Here is a 27,902-nt window from a genome sequence, read left to right as displayed (position 1 = left end):
ATACAATATTTATTTATAACGCACAATTAAAAACAGCCAAGGCTGACCAAAGTGCTGTACAGGGCAATAGATAAAATGCAGGGCAGAAACACGACAAAAAAAAAAAAAAAAAAAAAAAAAAAAAACAAGGCAATAGTTGTATCATAGTCAAGGGGTATTAAAAGCAAGAGAAAATAAATAAGTTTTCAAGGATGTTTTGAAGATGGAAATTGAGGGAGCTAGTCTGATATAGAGGGGTAGACTGTTCCAAAGTTTTGGGCCTGCAGTCGCAAAAGTGCAGTCGCCTCGTTTTTTAAGTCTGGATCTGGGCACGATAAGAAGACAGTGATCACTGGATCTCAAAGTACGAGATGGAGTGTACGGGCAGAGGAGATTGGACAGATATTGGGGGGTCGGTTTGTTAAGAGCTTTATACACAAATAGTAAAATTTTTAAATCAATCCTGAATGTGACAGGTAGCCAGTGGAGTTTGAATAGCGCTACCACTTTTGGAGCAATGCACAACATGTTGCAGAAATTTTCACTGCCCTTTTTGTGATAGCAGTATTATTAAACAGACAAAATGGGACAAATTGAATAACCACATTAAAATCCAATTTAAAAGGCTGTTGTTCATGAAGGAACATCTGGACTTACAGTGTACAGTGGCAATATATATTATTTTACATTTATCCATTTGTCAGACACTTTTATCCAAAGATAGATGGTTTTCTGCATGATTTAGACAAAATATTAAATTATCTTCATTAATGTCTAAAGGTTACACAAACAATCCACACTGAAACTTAAGCTAACAAAACAGAAACAATTATATATTCCTGTATTTTCTGTATTGTTTCTCACAGCAAACTGCCATGCAGGCTAGAATTGCGAAACATTATTGGATAAATCTTATAATTTACATTTCTCTGGGCCAATCGGAATCTTAGCACTTTTTCTCTTGGCCAATCGGAATCTTAGCACTTGCGTCATAATCTTGAAGCACACACACCGTCAACAACAGCTGAGCTCGCCATTTGCCTGGCTACCGTGCGAGTCTAATCGAAACTCACGCATGAATTTTCCTGCATTGAACTTGTTTTAGCGCCTGCCAAAGTCTTATTTGATCGGTGAGTAATGTAGATGAACGGCTGCGTTTGTGACAGGGCGCATGTTTTAACTAAAAGAACGACCAGAGAGAGAGAGAGCCGGTCGCGCGCGCGCTAGGGATGGGGAAATGAAGCCTCATGAATCACTGAGGCTTTCCCCCGACTGTTCCGGGAAAAGATTCAAAGCTTCGAGAGTGTCGAGAACAGCACTGAGAACAGCGCCATCTGGTGGTTATTTAAAATAAAGCAGCCAGAAGCCTGTGTTAGAAGCTCTGGCAGATGAAGCAACCACAACACACTCCATAGTTTCAATGTTATGTGTACAAATAAAAACCTTTCATGTTTGTGTTTGATTTGTTCATTAAATAAATTATTTTACCCATTAAAGTGTGACAATTAAAATATAAAATGAGCTTATATGATTCAATAAGATCTAATGTAGGCTCTCTCTCTATATATATTCTCTCTCTCTCTCTCTCTCTCTCTCTCTCTCTCTCTCTCTCTCTCTCTCTCTCTCTCTCTCTCTCTCTCTCTCTCTCTCTCTCTCTCCACACACACACACACACAATGAATAAGGACATTGTCTGATAGGATCATCTGTTATTAAATGTGCTTATGACACTTGTTACTGATAGTGCTTAATCAACTGTAGGAATGACAGAAGGTTGATAAAGTTTTTAATTATTTTTATATTTTTGGATGTTGCCATTGCTCTAAATACAAACCCTCCACCAAACACCAACACCCCTCTCCCCTAATCCCACCCTAAACCCCAATACCAACACCAAATTACCTAAAATCACCAAAAAGTGCAAATATTTTACAAAAACAAAAAGACACAACAACAAAAAATAATAGCCTAAGTAGCGAAAAATGTATTTTGCTTATTTAAATGTAATATATTGTTTAACTTTCAAAGTAGGCTACAACACATCAACCAGACTGAGGCAACGACTCGTTAAATACGATCTGGAGTTCGAGCCTTCTGACACCCAAAGCGAAACGCGCACGTGACTGGAGAGAAAGTGAGGCTTCGTTTGTCATCGATCACGTGACTCTAGTAAAACAATACACACTCCGATACGGGGCTTCACTAGAAATTGTTTCGCTTGTGTGATACGCGCATCGAAGCTTCAGTGTCATATGTAACATCACTAGCGCGCGCACTCTCTGTGTAAACAACTTCTCGTTAGCTTTTGGCGCTTTTTTTTTTTTTTTTTTTTTTTTTTAAAGTTAGCTTGCTGCTCATGGTTCATGTTCAGTTTCCATGTTATTTTAGCTGTACACGAGAGAATATGTCAATTTGGGATACTAAACTGCACGTAAACCGATAGCAGCATGGCATAGAGTTCTGAGTCTGACTGGCTAACTTAGCTCTTTGCTAACTAAGTTAGCTTGTCCATATAGCAGCTTGCTACGGGGTTCACAGATGATGCAAGGTGGGTTTAAAGGTGAATTGTCTAATTTATAAATGTGCGTCGTGAATGTGACACCTAACGTAACAACGTTACCAGGCAGAGGAGAAGGACGATGAGGTGATTAGATCTAACGTTAACTTAACGTTACGAGGAAGCACACAAAAAAAAAAAAAAAAAAAAAAAAAAAAAAAATCGGAGGGTTCTGTTAGAAATGGTATTCTCATTTTCAGATATTTTATACATTTGAAATATAAAATCGGTTGATACAAATTGGGCCTGAAATTTTATACAAATGATTTTTATTTTGCAGTATTATTGGATTCGGATGAGAATATCAGGGGTAATCGTTTTCTCTTAATTTATAATTGCAGTTTAAAAATTAAATTCTTTAACTTTATATATTTTATTTTACATTACCTCTGTATAAGCGTCAAGATATAACGTTACCCCCTTCAATAATGTACGAAGGAAGCTGCAGCCCATTGAGGACACCAGCATGTTGCACAATACTGGTGAGTACTGATGACAACTTAGTTTTTTACTGCTTGTGAATAATCTATTTTAAATATATACAGTGCTGGTCAGAGTTATTTAAGCCGCTTAATTAAGATTAAGAGTGAGAAGAACCTACTCATCTTGAATGGACCAAAAAAAGCGAATGTTTTAGTTTCATCTTTCCATAAGTCTGGTCGTCCCTCTGCCCGTTTGAAGGTCCAGTAGTGTCAGTTACTTTTCAAACGTTCTATGGAAAGATGAAACTAAAACATTCGCTTTTTTTGGTCCATTCAAGATGAGTAGGTTCTTCTCACTCTTAATTAATCGTAGTAATGACTCCAGTATTTCATTATTAATTTAGTATAGGCAACATGACCGTACTTACTGGCTGACTCATGTGTTTCAGACTCTAAGTCAAACTTTGAATGTCTTGTGGAAGCCTTCTCTGACCCGGAGAAATGTGCAGCCAGATTTCAGCGCAAGGAAATTTCCAGTGAGTATTCACTTTATCTGTTGCCCCAACCTTTATTTCTTTTTTCAGTGGAAAATAAATTTAGTTTTGAGGAATAACATTTCAGTATTTTTCTACAGAGATTGGACTTTAATGGCAACCAACAATCCCAATGTTCAAAGAAGGTTCAAATGTCTGTAATGCCAGCAGACTAGCACAAGACAAACAATTGTTTAAAAAATACATAAATGTGTATATAATTTTAGAAAATGACAGATGGTTTTGCTAGATAAGAACCTGATTTCTCGACTGGGATTGTGTAGAGACTCTGAAGCTGCATTGAGACGGACATTTGAACCGTCTTGGAACATTGAGATCTTTGGTTGCCATTAAAGTATATGCCATTAAAAATATGGAAATGTTTTCCTTAAACTTAATTTCTTTTCCACTGAGGAAAGACAGACATGGATATCTTGTCACTCAGTGTGAGTAAATTATCAGGAAATGTTCATTTTGAGGTGAACTAATCCTTTAAGGCTGATTTATACTTTTGCGTCAGACCGAAGCCCAAGCCTCTACGCTATAGGCTACACTGTTTCATTTATACTTCTGCATTGTTGTCCCTGTTGACGCACAATTGCACATGCAGAAAGAAGCCTGTGAAACCCGAGGGAGGCGTTCTAGACCAATCACAGCGCTTCCGTCCACGTAAAATTGACGCATTGTTACATTTTGGGAGAGGTGCCCGTCAGGGTGTGCTAAAGGGTACGCTATGTACACAGCCTACTCTGTAGCTACAGCGGGAGGTCGACGCATAACTATAAATTGGTCTTTACTTACTGCTTGAGAATCAAGTTTGGTAACAGTTTATTTTATTGGCTTAATGACATGTTTCAGACAGTCTTGCTTAGAAGAGCAGAGTGTGGCAATTCTTACCTTTTTGTTTGATTTCAATAATTGTACATTTTTGAATATTCTTTGTTTTTTTCGCCCTTAAGATGCTAGCGCACCTCTGAGCAAAGACCTGTTGACACCCAGTAAGTATTCATCTCATCGGTCACTTTTGTATTTTGTCAGGCCTTGTGAAATGTAAGAATATTCTGTTTTTCATGATTTCATCATAAAGCAAGAGGTCATGGGATTGATGGCTATTATTTGTTTAATAATTGTAAATAATCCTGTAATTTACAGGAAGCAGTATGCCATCTTCACAACTCTGAGACAAATTGTGGGCGCTACGAACTGGAGCAAGGTAAAAAAAAAAAAAAAAAAAAGAATCTTACATTCTTTTATTTTTTTACTTTCATAAAAACTTACAAACATTTTAAAGGTAAGATTCAAAGAATATGCTTTCATTCTCTTGTATAAGAAAATAGATCCGTTATAGTTACCGATCTTAATCATACATTTTGTTTTCATAGAGTAACCTCGCCTCATAACGAGGGCGTAACCTCACATTTACTCAGAGCTATGTCTGCAAGTCCAGATTTTCATGACGCTGATCATGACAACATTGTGTGTAAGTAACTTTTACTATTTTCTTCTTGTTTCATTTTACTGTGACTTGCGTTGTTTTTATTCATATCACTCATTTAATTGTTTTTCCAGCTGCCTGTAAGACGTACTACGAGACAGTACGCAGGAGCTTCAGGTACAAACAACCAGATGTTGACACCCAGTAAGTATTCATCTCATCGGTCACTTTTGTATTTTGTCAGGCCTTGTGAAATGTAAGAATATTCTGTTTTTCATGATTTCATCATAAAGCAAGAGGTCATGGGAGTGATGGCTATTATTTGTTTAATAATTGTAAATAATCCTGTAATTTACAGGAAGCAGTATGCCATCTTCACAACTCTGAGACAAATTGTGGGCGCTACGAACTGGAGCAAGGTAAAAAAGAATCTTTCTTTTATTTTTTTACTTTCATAAAAACGTACAAACATTTTAAAGGTAAGATTCAAAGAATATGCTTTCATTCTCTTGTATAAGAAAATAGATCCGTTATAGTTTACGATCTTAATCATACATTTTGTTTCCATAGAGTAACCTCGCCTCATAACGAGGGCATAACTGCCTCTACTCAGAGCTATGTCTGCAAGTCCAGATTTTCATGACGCTGATCATGACGACATTGTAAGTAACTTTTACTATTTTCTCCTTGTTTCATTTTACTGTAACTTGCGTTGTTTTTATTCATATCACTCTCATTTAATTGTTTTCCAGCTGCCTGTAAGACGTACTACGAGACAGTACGCAGGAGCTTCAGGTACAAACAACCAGATCTGGCATTGCAGGCCGAAGCTGTGAAGAGTTCAGCTCGGAGTCGAGCGAGAAGAAAGAGGGTACGATTTTTAGTCAATGTGACTATTTTTCACGTGCATTAATAGATGTTTTGTGTCCATACACAGTGCATCACAGTACTGATTGTCTGTATTGGTTGTTTTTACAGCTGCTAGAAGCGAGACGGTGTGCTAGGTGAGGATGACGTGGGCATTTGGAAGTGCGCCACCATAGATCTGATGTCCGATGAAGTTCAACCACCAGCCAGGAGCTCACAGAGCTCTGTGCTACGCTGCAGTCGAGATTAGAGGCGACTCCTAAATACAGGGCAACGCACCACAGACGTTTTCAAAGTGGATCGAATTCAGAGAGAACGCCGCTAGTCACCTACAGCTCCGAAGATGAAAACAGACACTGATTCCAATTTGTTGTGTGTGCAGATGATCTATGCTTTGTACATAGGTGTATATTGTTTTGTGTTTGTGCTAATAAAGCTCTTTCTTTGAATAAACAGCATGTCCCTGGCAAAATTTCCTTTCCTTTATAAATTCATGTCCTTGATGGTAATAATAGTGTAGTCCATAGGTTAACAATGACATGAATATACCACAGAATAGCATATTATGAATATACATTTTTTTTTTATATTATTATTTATATGAATATTATAATTTTTTGAATTTATAATGAGCGAGGGTGACCAATAGTAACAGATCTGCCAACCAATCACGAGTGATTTTTCTTGTTTAAACCACGTGGGTTCAACCAATAGTGAGTGAGGAAATTCAAGCCTTTCTCTGGGGAGCTGCTATTCATATGGTAATTAGAGCCATTCACACCTCCGGCGCGAGCGCTCTGCATACGTCATGGTTCGTTTCCGACAATATTCGGCACAGACGAACGCGACGTTCACAGGCTGTAAATTGTCGTTAACTGCCGAAAATTAGGGAGATTTACGGCCGTTTACGGGGTCGGAAATCCCAATTTTCATGCAGTGCTTATAGTGAAAGATCGTGACAACCGGCTACTTTATGTGTGCTCGTTATAGTTAAAAAGGCTTTTAAATTTGCCAAATCATGTTTGTATTTAAAGGGGCTATATGCATCTTTTTCCCCCAAATAAACGTAACAATAGCCTTTTTATTTGACCATTTATGACTCAAACATCTCCTGATGAGCATACTGACACCTTGTCCGCTCACAGTGGGTGCACCTATAAGCCTGTATCCTATTTTTCCTATTTTCTGTCGGGTCGGATTTTTCCCGCGCTGTCTGCGGATGTGACGTCAAGCGCGTTCATGTTAAACGTTTCAGATCACTAATTTCAGATAAATAATTCTTACCTCAGTAAACATAATGTTGACCTCCTTGCAGCAGATGACTTGTGAAGTGTACACGTACGAGCGCGCGCTGCGAGAGCGAGCAGAAAGGAAGAGCAGTTCTGTTTTTTGGCCACAGGTGTCAGTCGCGAGTTTAAATTTCAGAAAAAAGCATATAGCCCCTTTAAGTCTAGTGTTTCGCACAGGAGTGTGTGAGGGTCGTGTTCAGGGCTTGCTCTGCTGAACTGAAAGGCCTGTTTGATCAGTTTGAAACCGTTGTCGGGCTGCTTTTAGGACACAGAAAACATGGATCAGAACAACAACGACACAAGTGACTCTTAACAGTATTGCTGTTGTAAGACTTGATTTTCCTGCTAACACTAAAGCTGAGATCAAACCCCCTGTAATAAAGCAGTAAAGTGCAGTCCTGGACAGAAGATCTCAGAGAAAGAGCACAGGACATCATCTTGCCCAAACTTTTCTCCTCGTTTATCTCTGCATCCCTTTCTCTCCCTCATCCCTTCCTTTCCTCTGATTCAAGTCACTGAATGTTCACTGAGAATGTCTATTTATCACATATGATGTTTCTTGTAAATCTATTGTTTATTCCCTTTCATGTTTGGTATCATTTTAAATGTTATAATTTTAAATGTTTGGCAAAATGGTTAATTTCATTGCAGTCATTGGTATTATGAGAAAGATTGAAAACTTGAATCCTGTTCTCCTGTTTGGGTGATGTCTCTTCAAGATATCTGATAATTCTCCCCTCTTCCCTGAAACCAGGTGTTCGTGTAGGACATACAGTATTTACAACCTTTTGTTCTGTTCTGGGTATATAAGGGAAAGTGGCAGAGCAGTCTTTGGAAATCTGTAACCAGGAAAACCCCCATTCAGTGCTGAGTCAGTATCTTACACTCGAAACACACTCTCTCTCTCTCACACACACACACCCTAGAATTTACATAAACCCGCCGCCCCCTGAACACGATTTTATAGATTATCAAGACAGAATATGCTAATCAATGACTAGAAGATAACTCTACATCAGCTTCATAAATTCATCAACTAACCATTCAGAAATGTGCTCTTGCCTCTTGCTTCTACATGTTGTCACTTCTTCTTGAGTCTCTTGACTCCGGTTTGAACATAAAAGGCTAAAAGTTTTTGAAATGTTAAGAGCATGTCTGTATGAGCACTGTAAAAAATTTGCTGTAGTTTTGCAGCTGTTTGCCAGTAACTTACTGTAGATTTAAATCAATGTTATTTACTGGCAACAGTTTGCTCAAAGTTAAATGAACATTAAACATTAACAAGTCTTTGTCTTTACAGAATAAAACTATAAAATAACAACCTAATGCAAAGCATTCTGGGAACCAGAAATCTTCATCAACCTTTTTCTGTTATTTTCCCTCAGGTTTTGGTTCCCAGAATGCTTTGCATGAGGCTGTTATTTTAGTTTTATTCTGTAAAGATAAAGACTTGTTAATGTTTAATGTTCATTTAACTTTGAGCAAACTGTTGCCAGTAAATAACATCAATTTAAATCTACAGTAAGTTACTGGCAAGTAGCTGCCAATAATACTGTAATTTCTACAGATTTTTTTAACAGTGAGGTAAAATGACACAAGCTCTTGAAGCTCCGCCCCCTGTGCTGGGAGCAACAGCTCATTTGCATTTAAAGGAACAGACACAAAATGGCGCGTTTTTTGCTCACCCTCAAAAAGTGACAATTTAAACATGCTATATAAAAATATCTGTAATCTTTAATCAAAATCTGAAAAGTTACTTACGGTCTGGAATGGTGTTCCTTCTCTGATGACATCAGTTTGACGGCTTGGGTTGAAAACGCAAAACCATTCCTCAAACCGTCAGTCTGCTATGAGTGAGAGATGGAGAGGAGGAGCGCTAAAATCAAACCCTGCCCTCTGTTCAATATTCCCTTTCACTTGGAAATACTTCACAACACTGGAGAAAAGTCGTTTGCAACTTCCGGTTCTCTCTGCATCCTCTGACTAATGTCTGTGTCCGTGATCTGACGATTCAGTCTCAAAAGGCAAAACCAGCAATGCAGGTTTGAGAGGTGACGCCCCGACAAATCTCGCGAGAATCACGACTTGCTTTACGACACGACGTCTCACACATCAACAACATATGAAGCCGCCTCTCTGGAAGACACTAGCACGCATTTCAGACGTGAATCACGGCAGAGTCCACGAAGAAAACGAAGAAAGCGCGGTCAGAAGAGAGCAGAGACAGCTCTGCGTGAGTGCTGTTTACCACAGTAACGTTAAATACAACTACTCTGGAAACTGCATAGTGTGCCTTTAATGAACAAATAATTGAAAGTATGGGATACCCAGAATAATCAATTATCTAAATTAAATCATAATCAATATTTATGATTATTTTCTAATAAGAAACACAGGACGCTGAAAAGACATTCACGCATTATACATGCAGTTGGCGAGTGTCTTTTCAGAGAAATATTGGGACTTTCATCAAGAGGTTTGATCTTCTCTTTCTTCAGCTGTTCTTCAGCAATGTTTGAGTTTGTGTGGTTGAAACTGAAGCTCGTCTTCCAGATTACTGACTTTAACCCTCGCCTGCCTCGTGTTGTTGCTCTGTATATTGTTGCAGAGACGATATTGTGAAATACTTTTAAAGTTATGGGTAATTGTAGCTAACTGAACTTTAACTCACTGTTGTTGTCGCCACTATGTGTTTAAACACACTGGAAGTCGTTTTATTTCTGTAAAACCCCTTTCTCCTGTTTTTGGCTGTTTAGGGAGTTAGTGAACATTTCTGTTGTTCATTTCTTTTCTCTGACTAGACAGAGTATTTTTACTTTGTAACAAAGTAGTCCAGAGTACTTTTGCTGTTTCGGCCTTTCCTCCTCCTGAAGAATATTTTGAGTTGCTTCATTTATACTTTATAAATAAACCTTGTTGAACTGGGGTTTACTGTCAGTCGTTCGGGACAGAGGAACGGCACACTAACTCAACTCAAATCTTTTTACTTTTCCACTGTTACTCCTTCACCTCAGGCAAACGTTACATCTGGCACGTAACAACAGTATATTACTATACATAATACAACTCTTTAATTGTTTTATATTGACTTTCAGCCGTTATTCTGTTCACACTCATCTGATATGAATCAGTTTATATTGTGAAATGTAATGATCTTTCTGATGAATGTGATGAATCTGATTATGCGACTGATCCTGTAATATAATCTGATCAGATGAGAGTCTCTTTCTGCTTCATATGAGACACATGATGATCCTCATTGAGCTTCAGATCAGATTCTCTGATTTCTCTTCACTGTCTCTGATCCTGAAACTAAAGGCCTTTGAGTTTCACCTCAAATCTACTTCTGACATCTAGTGGACAAAGATGAAAACTGCAGATCATATTCTGTGTGTTAGGAGGAATAGAAAACACACACTCATACAGATTTATTTACAATGCCTTCATTTCTATTTTAAACAAGTGACATTCTCTCAGTTTAATTCACTGAATGTCATTCATTATCAACTCACAAATAATAATGTGATTTTACATTTTGTGTGAATGACTGAACTTATAGCAACTTCTGCTTTAATGTATACTATGATGTGTTTGTGAACAGTAGATATTGAGTATTGAGTAAGTGTTGATCTGTTGTTGTTCTGAACAGCTTCAGTTCGTCTGTTAAAGTCACTAATGTTCTGCTGATGGAAATCAGTGTTAATAAATCAGAGATGATTAAATGAGCAGCTGATGGAGTTTATCAGATCTGAGTTTTACATTTAACATTCAGACTCTTGAAACTCTTCAGGAAACAATACGGCTGCGTCTCACATCAGATATTCAGAGGAGATATTGTTCTGAAGAAGTACTAAGGTATGTTCTGTGTGAATGAATGTGTTGATTTATTTTCATCTTCTACAGAAATGACAACTTTCAGTCGCTTTTAAATGAGGAAAACAGAGAGATCTTCTGTGTGAAACGACAGATGAAGCACATGATGGAGAAAGCGGAGAATAAAAGTGATTCTGTCATAAACTCATCATCATAATCACAGGCTGCTTTATGATATTAAAGCTGGAAGCGTCACAGAATTCACTGGAACTAAAGAGATCTTGATTCTGATCAAACCATTCAAACCTTCAGAATAATATCAAAACAGCAGAAGTCATATTTTATAGTGACGCACATTTGACATCTTTGTGTTTGACTTCAATAATGATTCCCTTCAAATTACAACTTGTTGATTTTCATATTCCCTGATGAACTGAAATCTGTAAGTGTTTTCATTTGTTGCTGTAAAACACATTTTCATCTGTAGCTTCTTTAACTCTGCTGTGATTCTGATGATCTCCTGTAGAGGGAGACACGAGACTGCATTACAGGGTCAAAGGGCAATCTGGAGCCGCTTTAGTTCACATGTTTAGTTTTATTTTCACTTTTATGTTTATTTGTATAGTGCTTATACATACTGTGACAAAGTAACGTCCATACATCAGAAATATACAGATAATACAATCATGCAGTTACAGTGGTTAACGGCACATATTAAGGCAGAAACAATGAACACATTAAAGATGATTACAGTATATTATCTTACAGTATTGTACAGATTACAGTATATAGATGATGATGTGTTGACTCAGAGTTATGATCATCTGAAAACTTCATAACTCAAACTGTGTGATCTCTAGTTACTGAGACTGAACACACACACACACTTCTGTCAGAGATCTAGTGTTCTTGAGTTATTCAGCCTCAAGGTGGCGCTGTAGAGCTGGAGAGACTCAGACGCTCTGCATCTTCTTTTAACGGCCCTAGAGAAGTGAACAACACAAGTGTGTGTGTGTGAGAGTATAGAGAGCTCTATGTTTTCTGGTCTTTTTTTTTTCTTTTTTCAGTCTCTTACAGACGTGAACTGAAGACACATGAAGTGTTTGTTGTGTAATGCGTTGTGTCCGGAGGGAAATATGGAAAGCTCACTGAGTTATTAGAGGCCAGACAGACTCTCAGAGGCGATTAGCCTGTGTTTTCACAACACACACTTTATTCTCCAGTGGATCTCGAGGAACTGTCTGTCACACGCTCTACCGTTCACAGCATTACTGAATCAACAAAATAACTTAAAAATGAGCATCAAACAGAAAACAGAAATAACCCACAAACACCACATCCCACTCGAGGCGCTCAGACTGTTGAACAGGGAGCGCACACCTTTATATATATATACACTCACCTAAAGGATTATTAGGAACACCATACTAATACTGTGTTTGACCCCCTTTCGCCTTCAGAACTGCCTTAATTCTACGTGGCATTGATTCAACAAGGTGCTGAAAGCATTCTTTAGAAATGTTGGCCCATATTGATAGGATAGCATCTTGCAGTTGATGGAGATTTGTGGGATGCACATCCAGGGCACGAAGCTCCCGTTCCACCACATCCCAAAGATGCTCTATTGGGTTGAGATCTGGTGACTGTGGGGGCCATTTTAGTACAGTGAACTCATTGTCATGTTCAAGAAACCAATTTGAAATGATTCGAGCTTTGTGACATGGTGCATTATCCTGCTGGAAGTAGCCATCAGAGGATGGGTACATGGTGGTCATAAAGGGATGGACATGGTCAGAAACAATGCTCAGGTAGGCCATGGCATTTAAACGATGCCCAATTGGCACTAAGGGGCCTAAAGTGTGCCAAGAAAACATCCCCCACACCATTACACCACCACCACCAGCCTGCACAGTGGTAACAAGGCATGATGGATCCATGTTCTCATTCTGTTTACGCCAAATTCTGACTCTACCATCTGAATGTCTCAACAGAAATTGAGACTCATCAGACCAGGCAACATTTTTCCAGTCTTCAACTGTCCAATTTTGGTGAGCTTGTGCAAATTGTAGCCTCTTTTTCTATTTGTAGTGGAGATGAGTGGTACCCGGTGGGGTCTTCTGCTGTTGTAGCCCATCCGCCTCAAGGTTGTGCGTGTTGTGGCTTCACAAATGCTTTGCTGCATACCTCGGTTGTAACGAGTGGTTATTTCAGTCAAAGTTGCTCTTCTATCAGCTTGAATCAGTCGGCCCATTCTCCTCTGACCTCTAGCATCAACAAGGCATTTTCGCCCACAGGACTGCCGCATACTGGATGTTTTTCCCTTTTCACACCATTCTTTGTAAACCCTAGAAATGGTTGTGCGTGAAAATCCCAGTAACTGAGCAGATTGTGAAATACTCAGACCGGCCCGTCTGGCACCAACAACCATGCCACGCTCAAAATAGCTTAAATCCCCTTTCTTTCCCATTCTGACATTCAGTTTGGAGTTCAGGAGATTGTCTTGACCAGGACCACACCCCTAAATGCATTGAAGCAACTGCCATGTGATTGGTTGATTAGATAATTGCATTAATGAGAAATTGAACAGGTGTTCCTAATAATCCTTTAGGTGAGTGTATATACAGTACATGAAAAATAACGGGTGTCTGAGGGTGCTTTCACATCTGTAGTTCGGTTAATTTGGTCCGGACCAAGGGCGAAAAATAATACTTTGTAGCATTTTTAAGGCGTTTTGGTTCCTTTTCACACCACACTGATCGCTCTGGTCCGAATCAGTTTATGAGTTGATAAAACGAACCAAAATGCAGTCACGTGACAACATCCACATCACTCGGAACGCATTTCCATAACTGCACTTCGTTTGGTCAGAATTAACGTGCGGGAAAATTTCAACAGAACTCCCGGAAGTAAACAAAGAGGAGGAAAATCCGGCAGACAACACGCCGCTGTTTACTACGGAGAGACGACTGCGTGGGCTTATTGTATCCTTGGTCATATTTTATCATATAGTTTGTCTACACCACTTTAGACAAACAATAATATTTGAGAATGAACCGAGGATGCAGCTCGAAAATAATGTTAATAAGAATTTCAATCAGGCTCCGCACCTCCTCACAACTCCAAGTTTGTCCGCGAGCTGCAAACTGTCAACAAACATTTCTCCTCATCCTATAATGCACAGCCTAGCTGACTACGGCAACTGGCTTAGTCCAAAAATGCACAGTTCTTTGGCAGTTGGTTCTGTTGGAGGTCGGATCACGTTCTCACCACAAACGAACCGCTCCAGAGTTCGTTTCAAAGCGTACCGAGACCACCTCTTCCAGGAGGTCTCGGTACGCTTATTTGGTCCGCTTTTGGTGCGCACCCGAGTGTGATTGCCGCATTCACACCTGCCCAAACGAACCACACCAACAGGGAAAACTAACTCTTGTGCGATTCAACCGAACTAAATGAGGCAGGTGTGAAAGCACCCTGAGAGTAACACTGTTTCCTCACAGTCAGAAAGTCCCAGTTTGAGTCCTGAAGTGTTTCTGTGGCTTCAGTAGATCAATATTATAGATTAGTGATGGAGAACAATGAGAGTTCAGACTGAGAAAGAAGATCTTGATGAGTGTGTTTGTGTTCAGAAGAGTGTGTAGAAGATTCCAGAAGACACGAGTGAACAGACCGATGAAGATGATGATGATGATGTTCTTGAGAACATGATGAAGGGTTTGATGAGAATCTCTCCTCAGTTTTGACATCAGAATCAAACTTCACAGGCTCATCTGGATCGCAGGAGACTAGAAATATACATATTAGATTATCATCATATACATTGCTTTGAATTTATACATTTAATATGTTCTTAATCAATAACTTTTCTGTCAATTAAACGCAATCTGTAAATGTTTCATAACTGCAGAAAGTCAGTCTGATGAATTTGTCTGAATGTGACACTTTATAACAGGAGAGAAAACAACAGTAAATCTGACAGTAAAACTAAATGATAAAAGATTAAAGTTCAATAATGATCAAACACTCACAGTTTGGCTTTAGTATCTTCATACTGTCACATCTATCAAGTCTCTGTCCTCTTTCCTCTGGTGATTCACTGGTTTGTGTCTCATTTCTGTCCTCCATTTTTCTCTCAGTCTTCTTGTTTTCTGCTGATCTGTGATTTCTGCTGATTTTCTTTCTCCTCTTCATTTGAATCTGTTCAATCACACAGACAGAGTTTCATTAAAGCGATATAACATCATATCACGAGACATCAGATCAACTCCTGATCAACATCTGCATGAGCTCAGTGTTATTACAGCATCTCAGATTAACTCTACAATATTCAGAATAATCAATGATGATGACAAATGACAAATATAGAAATGTGAGTTTATGTGTGAGTCCTGATAATAAACATCTTTCTCTTCTCACCTCATGTTTGATCATATTTGATTCATCAGAACGACACTTTACAGCTCCGACTGGATCAACAGAGACTGTAAATGAAGAAAACAACCCGTTATCATCATAATTATAATACAGTGACTGAACTGATGATATAGACTCAGATCATCTAACAGAGAACATGCACTTAAAATATAGAATTTAAACATTTGTGATAAAATAGCAAATAATCCAGTCATCCATATGAAGATAAAGCTCCTCAGTAAAGATGAGAAATGAAATATGAAACATGTTTCTCGCCTTTGAGAAGAAGAGAGATGTAGAATAATCCAGAGTTTATTAAATCACACTGAATATATAAAGATAAAGTCCTTCTTCTGTAGTTTGTGATAGTCCAGATATATTCCTGTCATGCATTCATTTCTCTTGTGTTCAGATTCTGCACAAATATGTTAGAAAAAATACATTGATATAATATATAGTTAAAGTGAAATTTCACTTTTGTTAGTGATTTTTTAATACATATTTATCTTTCAGTTTCACTACAATACTTTGTACACTAACATCTCTGTTCATAATTCATTTCTAAAAAATTAAATAATGAAAGTGTTTAATTACCTTGTGATGATCTGGACAGAGAGAAGCTCCAGTGTTCACTGAGAGTCTGAGGAGCAGGACTGACTTTATACACTTACACACGCCTCCTGAAATATCAACTGAAAGTGGGAGGAGTCAGGGGCGGAGTGGTGTGTGACTGGCAGCATGTGTGGATCGGTTTGCCACTCAGCTCTTATAAAAAGCCTGACATCATTGAAACACAAAGTTAGTCACACATCTATGACCTGCCTAACAGGTTTAGAAAACCACACTAAGAAAGTTTATTCCGCCTCTGGCTCTGAGTTCACACACTGGTTTTGTTCTCTGTGTTGTTTTGCACATTTCTCTATAAATGCTTGTTTCACACATCAGTAGTGTAACAGAGTCCCAGTGTAGAGATGGTGAAACTGGTGTTATATGATGATATTGTCTTGATCTGGTAATAACTCTAGCTGCTGTATTTTGCACTATAACTGTAGTTTGTTCATTGATAATGATCAGGATAATCTAGTAATGCATTACAGTAATCCAGTCATGAACGCTTTATGAGCTTTTCTGCATCAGAAACATGTTCTGTATTTTGGTGTTTCTGAGGTGAATAACGCTGAAGGATCAGCCAGATCTTTAACTGGACATGATGAAGAAACACACACTGATGCAGATTGTTTACAAGAGATTCTGTGGACAGGATTATGGCCAATCAATAATATCATGTTATTTATGATTATCATCATTTATTATAAGAACATTACTGGTCATCCATATCTTTAACACACTCTGATAACAATATACAAACATAATTTTGTCTGTAAGAAATATATAGTTGATTATTAATAAGCATAACAGTGGAAACTAATCTCATGTTTTCTAATAATTTTACAGACACACATTTGACACACAATAACACTTTACATTCAAACACAAGCTCTTCTTTCTGCTCAATCTTTATCAGCAGTAAATATTTACACATCATAGTAAAGTTGTAAGTTGTTACTGTATTAATCACGGTTTTCATGTAATACATTCATGCATCTTGTGACAAACAACATCTCTCGGGTTTACAGAGTAAAGGAAGTGTCCTGATGTGTGCTGACATCCTGTGACTGACTTGAAGCCCCAACATATAAATGAGTCAATAATGCCACATGGTTTCAGTGGTTTCTCACAGAGCAGAAACATGACATCTCAGTGCCACAGGAACCTCTTTAGCATGACCTGTAACCTGATAATAGAAACATGAAAATAAGTCTTTGCTGCACAACAATTTTACATTTCATTGGAGTAATTGAACAAACTTAAGGATTAAAGTAAGTCTATGAACTTTGAACACCAACTTTATTTTAACTTATCACACAGAATATTTCTCAGGCTTCATTGTTCCCACACAACCTCTTCTGTTTTTAAATGTAAGGTTGTCATCTAGAGATCGGCGCCACACACTCACTGACATCAGGCTGAGAAACACACTGAACCACAGTGGACTTTACAAACTCTCTGCAACCGCAGCAGAACATGAACATCAGGAACACCTGAAGGTGACGAGCCTCCTCCTCCTCCTCCTCCTCCTCCTCCTCCTCCTCCTCCTCCTCCTAAACATATTAAAGTCATGCAGAAAGATTAGAAATGATTATCCACAGTGAGTCTCAGTGAGTTTTGCTGGATGGTCAAGCGTTTCGTCTCTCAAAAAACCCTCCTGGATAAACAGGTTTTCTCACACATGCTTCAGAGACTTTGTTTTCTAACCCATAAATGTCTTAGAAATGTTTCCAGTCCTGAATGCATTACATTACACATTATTATTATTTTAACGCTTGGCCTCTGATTATTCTCTCAGTCTTTTCTGCAGCGCATGAACAATAGTCTGATCAGAAACCTCTCAGATTTCATCAACAATATCTTCACTTGTGATCCGAAGATGAACTAATATCTTACAGGTTTGGAACGACATGATGGAGAGTAATTACTGACAGAAACTTCATTAATGGGTGAACACACACTTTAAATAATCTGCTGTGTGAGATTAGACTGTAAGTTATCCTCAGATCTGTTATTTTACTGTAAAAGATGATCTTGTGTGTGTCAGGAGAATAAAGGTCATGAGTGTAACAGACACTGAATGAGCCGTGGAGAAAATGAGTTCAGAAAGTGTTCAGTACACACACACAACTCATCATTTTATGCTTTTTATTTATAATAGTGTGTTTGTATCTGGACTTTTATTGCCATGATTAATTCAGTGTTTAGTTACTGTTACAGTAACTGTGTCAAAGAAATGAAAAACTTGATTTACACAAAGAATCTTAAACGGGGAAAACACAATGACACATAATGCAGATAATGACAGAAAACAGCAGGAGTAAATTATGCAAACGTGTGTGTGTGTGTGTGTGTGTGTGTGTGTGTGTGTGTGTGTGTGTCAGAGAACCTCACATGAGGAGGATCATATTTAACACGGAAAACACAATACTGTCACAACCAGATGAAAATGCAGTATTTCACTGATAAATAAACGTATAAGTTAATTACATAAATAGAATGTTTCAACTATATGAAAATATAATAGCATTTACACACTTACACACAATAATACACTTATTCCAAAGCCTAATAAACGGACACAGTTGATTTCTCCCGCTGGTTTGTTCTCTGAGGAAGATTTAAGGTCTGGAAACATTATTTCATCATGTTCTGTTATGAATAAAGATGCTGTCCGGATCTCCAGAGTCCAGAAGAAACTTTATAAAGAGACACATGCCGTGTTCATCATCATCTTCATCAATATACACTGAAATATAAATCAAATATTGATCATCTGATCATCAGAGCTGCAGTGTATGATCTCAGAAATGATGGGCAAACATGATCTTACATTAGTTTCAGGCGTCCTCACATCATTTATTCAGATATCATGATCTCAGCTCATGTTTGATCTTCTCTGATGATTCAGATCCACACTTTACAGGTGTGTGTGGATCCACAGAAACTGTCCATGAAGAAACATAATATTATCTTCAGTTTAAAGAGGGACAGAACAAACACATACAACACTAAAACTGCACAAGATAATAATAATGATGATGATAAAGCTGATAATCTGTTGATGACAGGCAAATGAAGTTTTACTTCTGATGAAACGAGACACTGACACTGTTTTCATCTTTAATACTGTAAAGCTGCTATAAAATAATAGTGACGAGTTCAGATGCTTTTCTTATGGTTTATTAAAAAGCTTGCAGTTTTCTCATTTTTGTTGTGTGATTATTGAGTTATTGAGAGGAAAGCGCAGCACATATTCACATCTTCATCTACACATCACTCTCAGCAGTCTGGATGAGGTGTACTGTACAAAAGGCCCTCAGTGAGTCGAGTGTGTACTTTACTATAGTCAATTATGTCCACTAGCAGACTACTCTCGTTATTGGTGCTATTGGTTTCTTTGTGGTTAACAGAAAACCAGTTTTATCAGCGTGATACAGTATGTAATAGGCGCTATGTGTTTGTAATAATAGGCTACACTTAATTATATATACACAACAGATATGATTATTTTGCATGTTCTTTTTATTTTCAGAGCATTAGTATTATATGTTCTGGCATCTAGCCCTTATGTGTCCTCGCCACTGGTTTACCATATCAACCATTACAAGTCAGTTTAATAAAAGTTAAGGGATTATCATATATCAGGAGAACACACATGAATCATTCATCACAATATTAATCAGAGCAACTTCCATTTACAGAATTAACACAAATATGGACACATTCAATGGCATATATAGTTCAGAAACACAGATGATTTCCTCAAACATTTACTGATTGAATTATGAGTGATTGTTTTACTCACAGATCAGTCTAAAATCATTAAAGCTTCTCCATCTGACAATCTTCACAAGCTTCATGTTTTCAGTGGTTTGTGTCTTCATCTCTCTCTCTCTCTTCGTGTGTTTACTCCTGGTTTCCATCAACTGTCATTTAAACAATAAAACAAAAAGAAAAACGATCAATATTAATCTGTTCTTGTGAAGAAATAAAGAAAGTGAAAAGTCAAAGTTAACAAGCTCCGCAAAATGTGATTCATTCCGTGATGTTACATTCATGAACGAATCTTTCTTTCTGAACGAATCTTTTAGGTGAACGAATCGTTCTCGTTCACGTAATCCATTGACTCATATTTCTCGTTCACTGAAATCCCTCCCTCCACAGCAGCGCATGCACAGCTCAGCTAACCGGGTTGCTCCGTGTTTTCAACCTGTCAAAGAATGACTAAACCTCGAGCCAATAGCCAATAGCCTTTGAGTATGAGATGTGACGGAGCATGTGATTTGTTGAATGTAGTGAACGAATACGCCCTTCACTGAATGTGACCGAGTTGCTTATGAGTCTGAACGAGAGAGATCTTGTTCGTGAACGAGTTGAATGAACTGGTACATGTCGTTCGTGAATGAAATGAATGAGAGTACCGGGTAGATCGGTCATTTAGCATGTGATTCAATCTTATTCAGCAATGTCTTCAAACAAGGGCGTAGGTTTGATTTTGACATTGGTGGGGACGGGGACATCAGAAGCTGAGCTGCATCTGTCATTACAGGGATAGTTCACCCAGAAATGAAAATTCTGTCATATTTACTCTCCCTCAAGTTGTTTCAAACCAATATGAGTTTCTTTCTTCTTCTGAACACAAAAGAAGATATTTTGAAGAATGTCGGTAACCAGACAGTTGATGGACACCATTGACTTCCATAGTAGAAAGAAATGCTCAATACTGGTTACCGACATTCTTCAAAATATCTTCTTTTGTGTTCAGAAGAAGAAAGAAACTCATATTGGTTTGAAACAACTTGAGGGAGAGTAAATATGACAGAATTAAATTTTTTTAAGGGAAATGAACTGTTGGGATATTTGTTTCACAGCAATAATGTCCAGAGTGGTAAATGTTTTTCAGTTAATTATAGTAATATGACCTTAGGTAAAAAAACTCTTCCTTGGGGGGTTCCGCAACGGTCTATTCTTTCTCCCATACTATTTTCTTTATATTTGCTCCCCTTGGGTAGCATTTTCAGAAAGTATGGAGTGTCATTTCATTGTTACGCCGACGACACGCCAATGTATCTACCACTCAGGTGCTCTACCAATTCATTTGAGTCACTTTTAGAGTGTTTAAAGGATGTTAAAAACTGGATGGCCATCCATTTAACTCCTCAGAAATTATATTAGATTCAAGTCCCCTAGCATCTTACTCGAAAACAATTGTTAGAGATTTAGGCTTTTTAATTGACAATAACCTAAAAATGGACAAGCAAATGAACTCTGTGGTCCGGGCTTGTTTTTATAATCTGCGTTTATTAGACAAAACTAAACAATTTTTATCAAATAAAGATTTCGAAAGAGTAATTCATACTTTTATTTTATCACGGTTGGACTTTTGTAATTCTCTGTATTGTGGCATCACCGCCGCGTCTCGATTGCAATCGGTGCAAAATGCTGCGGCGAGGCTTCTAATGAGGGTAAAGAAACACGAATCAATTACACCCATACTAGCGTCTCTAAATTGGCTTCCAGTCCATTTTAGAATAAGATATATAATATTACTGTTCGTATATAAATCATTAAATAACCAGGCCCCACCATATCTGGCAAATCTTTTAACCCTATATAACCCTTCTAGAACATTAAGCTCAGAGAATCATAAACTACTTATAGTGCCTAGAACAAATCATCTACATAAAGGCGACCGGGCCTTTGCAGTAATAGGGCCGAGACTGTGGAATGAGCTGCCGCTGTCTATCAGGTCTGCCAAATCACTGTCATTGTTTAAGAATCTGTTGAAACTGCATCTGATGTTGTTAGTCTATAATGGGTAGATGTGATGTTTTCTATGTTGTCTATTTATTGGTCTATGTGTGTCCTATTTTTATCCTTTAATAGAACCTGCATGTAAAGCACTTTGGTTCAACCTCGGTTGAGTTTTAACAGTGCTATATAAATAAACAGACAACAACAAACAACAACAAGTTTGTCCTGTTGGACATGGCACACAGTAATACTGTTAAGTGTCACTCGTGCCATTGCTCTGAGGTGTGTTTTCAGTCCAGCACTGTGTACACTTCCTTCAGCCTCAGCTGATGAGACTGGGATCGGGATGACAAGGGGTTCAACTTCATCAAACAGTCCTCTCATTTCAAGACCAAGCAGTGTTGTGTTTTTATGTTTTATGGGGACTTTTTACAGACACAATGATTTTACACTGTACAAACTGTATTATATATTATATCCCCCTACACTAACCCTGCCTATCACATAAAACTTTCGGCATGTTTACATTTTCAGCTGTTTTCCAAAAAAAAATTTTTTAATTAATAAATAAAAATCCCCGCAAGGACAAGTATTTCGGATATTGCCATCTTTGTGGTGACATTTTGTCCCTATAATGAAGTGTTACACACACACACACACACACACACACACACACTAAAGTATACACAATCAATCAATCTCTCTCTCTCTCTCTATTTTTAAGTATTTTAAGTTTTGATATTGTTAGGGACACGACACGTCCGTCCTACTAAATTCTACGCCCGTTTCAAATAATAATCCTGCAAAATAACAGAATAAGAGAAGGGCGAATATCATTTTAAGTATTCAGAAGAGTGAAAAGTTGAAAAGTTACCTCTTGGTTTCTGATGCGAAGGTTCCGATAACTTCAGTTTGTTGTATTTACCCAGTCTGACTGACCGTGTGCGAGTCCGAGACCGTGTGCGAGTGATCACTCATCCTCATCCTTACGTTTTGACGCTCGCTGACCAATGAGCAATGAGCTATCGATGACGTAGGAAATAAACAACCCCATGTGTCCGCCTCCACCTATCCGCCCCATATACTGTCTATGATCCGCCCATCCGCTGAAGTCGGCTACAGCTTTGAGTTTGAGAGAGTTCCCATTCAAGTCCCCCGCCAACGTGAAAATCTATAGTATTTTAGTAAATGATTCACTTTCATATCGACAAAACTACGTAAAACACACTAAGCCATTAAAACTCAACAAATCCATCTAACTAGTAAATAAAGAACTTGCCAAAACATACTTTAGTGAGTAAAAGTACAGCAGTTTACTGTCTATGGTGCAGCGCCGGTCAAAATACAGCAGTTTCTACATTTACAGGTAAGTAGACTATTGATGAAATGTGTGACCCTGGACCACAAAACCAGTCCCAAACGGTATATTTGTGGCAATAGACAAAAATACATTGTGTGGGTCAAAATTATCCAATTTTCTTTTATGTCAAATTTTTGTGAGTGAATGCAGCACAATCGCCAACATAAATGGACAATTTTAAAGGCGATTTTCTCAATGTTTAGATTTCTTTGCACCTCAGATTCCAGATTTTCAATAGTTGTATCTCGGCCCAATATTGTCCTACAAACCATACATCAATGGAAAGCTTATTTATTCAGCTTTCAGATGATGTTTAAGTCTCAATTTCAGAAAATTGACCCATGTGACTGGTTTTGTGGTCCAGGGTCACAAATGTGTTTTCAACAACCAGATGCATTTAGACTTTCACTTCCAGTTTCGTCAGGATTGTGGCCCAGTCTGTACCTTCTCTTGCACTGGAAGCTTCTTCTGTCACCAAGACAAATTCCTTGTGTAAACATATACATGGCAAATAAAGCTCTTTCTCATTCTGATTCTGGAAAATGATTTTAGACTTAAATATACGTAAAAATATAAAGTCATTTAGTTTTTCCCATAGTCCCATGTTTGTTAATCTAAATATATAGCCTAGTTGCTGTTATTTTCACTTTAACTTTATTTTTTAAAGATCCATTACGTCAGTGAGTTATGTATGTTCAAATAAAATATGAGAAAAGTGAACTCGTATAAAAATATATATTTTTATAAATATATTTTTACAACTTTCATTACACTAAACCTGTGTGTGATGCGCCATCGTGTGGTGAACATGGAAACTACAGGAACGTTTATCAAGACATAATGGACATGCATTAAACTAAAGTGATCTTTAGAAATAGCCTACATGTATTCTAAAATGTTCAAAAAATATTCATTTACATAAAACAATTTAGGCTATGTGAGAGATCTGTTCAAAGAGAATCTGATCTTTAGGGATGTAGTGCCACTTTCTACGACGAGATGGCAGCAGCGCACCTTATTTTCACTTTATTCCAACTTTATTAAATTTAATTTAGTTAATGACAGCAACATACTGTATTATTGATCACTTTGGTGTCAGAGCAGTTATTTTTTTATATTACAAACAGTATTTTAATTTGGAACCTGAAATCTAGTGTAGCTCATATTAAATCATGTGTGTGTTAATGAGTTTGTCCACAAGGTGTCAACACTGACCCGAGCCGCTGCTTTCATTCACAGTCAGAGGAGAAACAGGAGACTGGAGGACAAGAACAACACGCTGCTGGAAATCTGCTGTTTCAAACTGTTCATTGTATTAATTGTCGGGTAAAAGATCAATCTCAAATGTTTTGTCAAACTCTGAATAAATCTGATTCAGAGTTTGAAAACGAAATGATTTCTTTCGTCATGTCCCTTTTGAAATGAATCGTTGTAGATTTACGCGCGTAAACTCAGCTCTGACTGGATGATCACATGACGAATGATATTTTATGTAATAAAATGGATGAAACCTGGTAGACACAGAGCAACTGAAGAATACATTATTTCAGAAATACCATATAATAAAGACATTTTGAGTTCAATAATGTTTATTTGTTGAAGCATAAATCTCCCTAATTCTATAACTGAATCAGTCTATGATAAATATGATGTAAAAGCGACACAGAAAGCAGCTAGATAAGTTAGAAACTCTTAGGCCTGGTTTCACAGACAAGGCTTAGACTAAGCCAGGATTAGGCCTTAGTTCAATTAGGGCATTTTAGTAGCTTTTATAAATGTGCCTTAAAAAAAAAAAAAAACCTTTACTGATGTGATGTGTTTGAGACAAAACAATGACACTGATATATTTTAAGATATGTCAGTGCAAGTTGCTTTCAGTTAAAACAGCTCAAACATGTACTTTAGTCTGGGACTAGCTTAAACCTTGTCTGTGAAACCAGGGGTTAGTGAAACACTTAAAGCTGGATAACTGAGAGGATTGTGTGATGACAGTTCACTCCTTCAGTCAGTGAAGCCATGAGAGATTAAAGGGTTAGTTCACCCAAAAATGTAAATTCTGTCAGTAATTACTCTCCCTCATGTTGTTCCATGATTTATATAACGTTATTTTTTGCTTGTTTTTTGCGCACAAAAAGTATTCTCGTCGCTTGATAAACTTAAGATTGAGCCACTGGAGTCACTTGGACTATATTAATGATCTCTTTAATAACTTTTCTGGGCCAGCAAGTTTCAATCCCTTAGAAGCCTATGGAGGAGTGAACCAGCTCTCAGATTTAATCCAAAATATCTTAATTCGTGTTCCGAAGATGAACGAAAGTCTTACGGGGTTGAACAACATGAGGGTGAGTAATTACTGACATAATTTTCATTTTTGGGTGAACGAACCCTTTAAGACTTGAGACATACAGTGCTAAGAAGAAGGATTCATCCAATCAGAGCGCTGTCTTAAAACACAAGTATATACAGATGCATCAAAAAACCTAGATAATGAACAAGTAGGAGCAGCATTTGTCATTTAAAAAAATTAAATATCCAGAAAGGTAAGGATCTCAAATTATCCGTTTTTTTAGGGTAGTTAATTGCAATAATGATTAAGATGGATAAGCGAGACAGAATTAAAAGATGTGTTGGTATGTTCAGACTCCAGTTCAGCTCTTATGTTCATTGAAGCACAACAATCTCTGATTGAGAAAGAGTCTCTGGATCGAGTTCACAGTAGGTGGTGGTAATGTGCGGAATTGTTGCGAAGCGCCAAAAAAACGTGAAGAAGAAGAAGAAGAAGAAGAAGAGCGCTGTTTACCGAATGACGTCAGTCAGTGAAGTGTTGCCAGACATACGATAATTATCGTATTTGTACAATAGTTTTGACCACTGTTTGATGTACGATCAATTACGAAAAAAATCCTCTAATGTACGATAATTTCAGAATTGTGTGACACTTCAAATGATTGTCGTTGTAATCATAGGGCTTCTATACTCACTGATCTAGCTGTTGATCTACCGTGAGAAGAACATGTTACGCATGTCTTCCATCTCATCTCACGTTATGTCTTCTCGGCCAATCATAGGCCTTTAATGATTAGGAGTTTAATTAGGAAAGTGACTTTAAATGTGCCTTAGAGAAAAAAAAAAAAACATTGGTGTGCATCTTGAGACAAAACAATGGCACTGATATATTCAAACATGCATTTTAGTCTGAGGCTTAAGCATTGTCTGTGAAAGTGGGCAAACATTTTTTATTTTATTTTTTTTACATATTAAACACTTAAGTGTTTAAACCTCACTACCGAACTGGAAAAAGTTCATCGCAACGTTCTATTTATACGTGAACCGCTCTCAAACCCAACTTTCAGATGCTTTGTGAAATTCAATTTATATTGATTTTATGTAAAGTTTATTTGTTTCTAAACGTTTATTAAAATTAGAAAGTTTATCTAAAATTTAAAATTAGAATTAATTTAGATTCATTTGACACCATTTACCCTATACAAGCTGGAGAGTTTTGTGGTGTATCATCAGTGTTTCTTTTTCCACCCCATCGATCCAGTAATTCCTGCCCACTAAAAGCTGCACGGATAAATGTGCTTACCCCACAAATAGGCCCATCTATGTAAACCATTTAGAAAAAGTTCCATCGATTCACACTTTATATCATCACTATGAATTTTGTAATGAGAATAAAACATATTCCTCAAAATAAGAATTGCAAGTATCAAAAAAAACCCCAAAAAAAAAAACTAAAAAAAGGCATTGAATGTAGCTTTAATGGCATGTTTCCAGTGTTGAGCAATAACAACCTTTCAACAGCACAGAATAACCATAAACCTGCACAGCTGACAGATAAAAGCCACAGAACAGAGAGAGACGCACTTCCTTAAAGAACATCCTGTCTGTCTGTATACGCTCAATCTCAAGCAAGGCAAGGCAAGTTTATTTTTATAGCACATTTCATACACTATAGTAATTCAAAGTGCTTTACACTAAAAAGGTTATATAAAAGGTTAATAAAAGGTTATTTTCCATGTTAATGAGAGTGTGTGTCCTAACCAGCCGCGACGGCGACACAATACGATTCTATTTTAGAAACGGTTTCTACTTTTCTGTGACGTCGCGCTGGAACAACAAACACAAAGTGTGGCGATGATAATCTCAGGCACTGTTTATGTGCTTTATTTAATGTTGAAAGCGTGTCATGTGACTCTGAATATCATTTAGTGCTCCAGCTTTGAAGCTGTAAAAGCAACAATGGATAATTCACCTCAGATCTTGAAATTAAGCAAATGGAAACAAGAACATTAAAACTGTGAACAAACAAGTGTATTCTCGAACAAAGATTGTTTTAGTAACTCATTATGTATTTATAATAATGTTTAAATGGTGTAATATTTGTGAATTTGATTATGGATCTACTTGTTGATGGTCAAGATTACTCTCTAGTGCTGTGCACTCGCCGCGAGACTCCGCCCACACGCTGTTCTGATTGGCTGTGGGTTTTGATTGATTTCGACGCATCTCGCAGTCGCGTCTAGTGTGGACAGATAAATGACGCATCGCCTCTGGTTAGGACACAGTGTTAAGGTGATTATACACACGGCAACTTTTTGAGCAGTGTTGCTGGGCAATCTTGCCGAGCTTTCACATTGAAAATGGGCAATACATTTCTATCTGGATAATTTAGATCAGTCGTGGGCCCTGTGTCTCATTCTGTTGCCCGTTGACGGCATCATTGCTCAAAAAGTTGTCCTGTGTATGATGGAATTTAGTGTCTTAGCAATTGTTTAAAAAAATTAAAATAATAATACTAATATATATAAATTATGAGTAGATAGTGAGATTGTTTTATTTCCCACAAATATAATCTCATAAGAATA

General features: G+C 37.5%; 2 protein-coding genes and 1 long non-coding RNA gene across 9 annotated transcripts in view; 1 reads left to right on the top strand and 2 right to left on the bottom strand.

Moving 5' to 3' along the window:
* Positions 1-27,902, bottom strand: part of LOC309476989 (uncharacterized protein) — a 423,389-nt gene that overhangs the window by 37,226 nt on the left and 358,261 nt on the right. For 2 of the 3 annotated variants that reach the window (XM_082140141.1, XM_082140140.1), the window contains exons 3-5: positions 15,309-15,373; positions 14,921-15,089; positions 14,365-14,677 (exon numbers count right to left, since the gene is read on the bottom strand). In XM_082140141.1, coding sequence (XP_081996267.1) covers positions 14,448-14,677; positions 14,921-15,089; positions 15,309-15,373 — 464 coding nt within the window. In that variant the 3' untranslated portion in view covers positions 14,365-14,447. Of the gene's footprint in view, positions 1-14,364; positions 14,678-14,920; positions 15,090-15,308; positions 15,374-27,902 lie in introns of those variants that run through there. The other variant, XM_082140142.1, reaches the window with a different exon arrangement.
* LOC309476985 (uncharacterized protein) overlaps positions 1-27,902 on the bottom strand; it is a 103,520-nt gene that overhangs the window by 58,585 nt on the left and 17,033 nt on the right. The window lies entirely within an intron of this gene.
* LOC309478561 lies at positions 2,234-6,248 on the top strand. 5 transcript variants are annotated; one of them, XR_014199031.1, is made up of 11 exons: positions 2,234-2,720; positions 2,817-3,018; positions 3,408-3,494; positions 4,451-4,489; positions 4,644-4,704; positions 4,874-4,971; positions 5,061-5,130; positions 5,285-5,345; positions 5,497-5,588; positions 5,679-5,797; positions 5,905-6,248. It is a non-coding gene; the product is annotated as an uncharacterized lncRNA (long non-coding RNA). The 5 variants fall into 5 exon arrangements; XR_014199032.1 differs by having other exon boundaries at positions 2,236-3,018; positions 4,644-4,782; XR_014199033.1 differs by having other exon boundaries at positions 2,239-3,018; positions 5,061-5,182.

Source organism: Leuciscus leuciscus, assembly GCF_965113295.1.
Source record: "Leuciscus leuciscus genome assembly, chromosome: 16".
Taxonomy (NCBI): Eukaryota; Metazoa; Chordata; class Actinopteri; order Cypriniformes; family Leuciscidae; genus Leuciscus; species Leuciscus leuciscus.
This window is presented reverse-complemented; position numbering and strand designations above follow the sequence as displayed.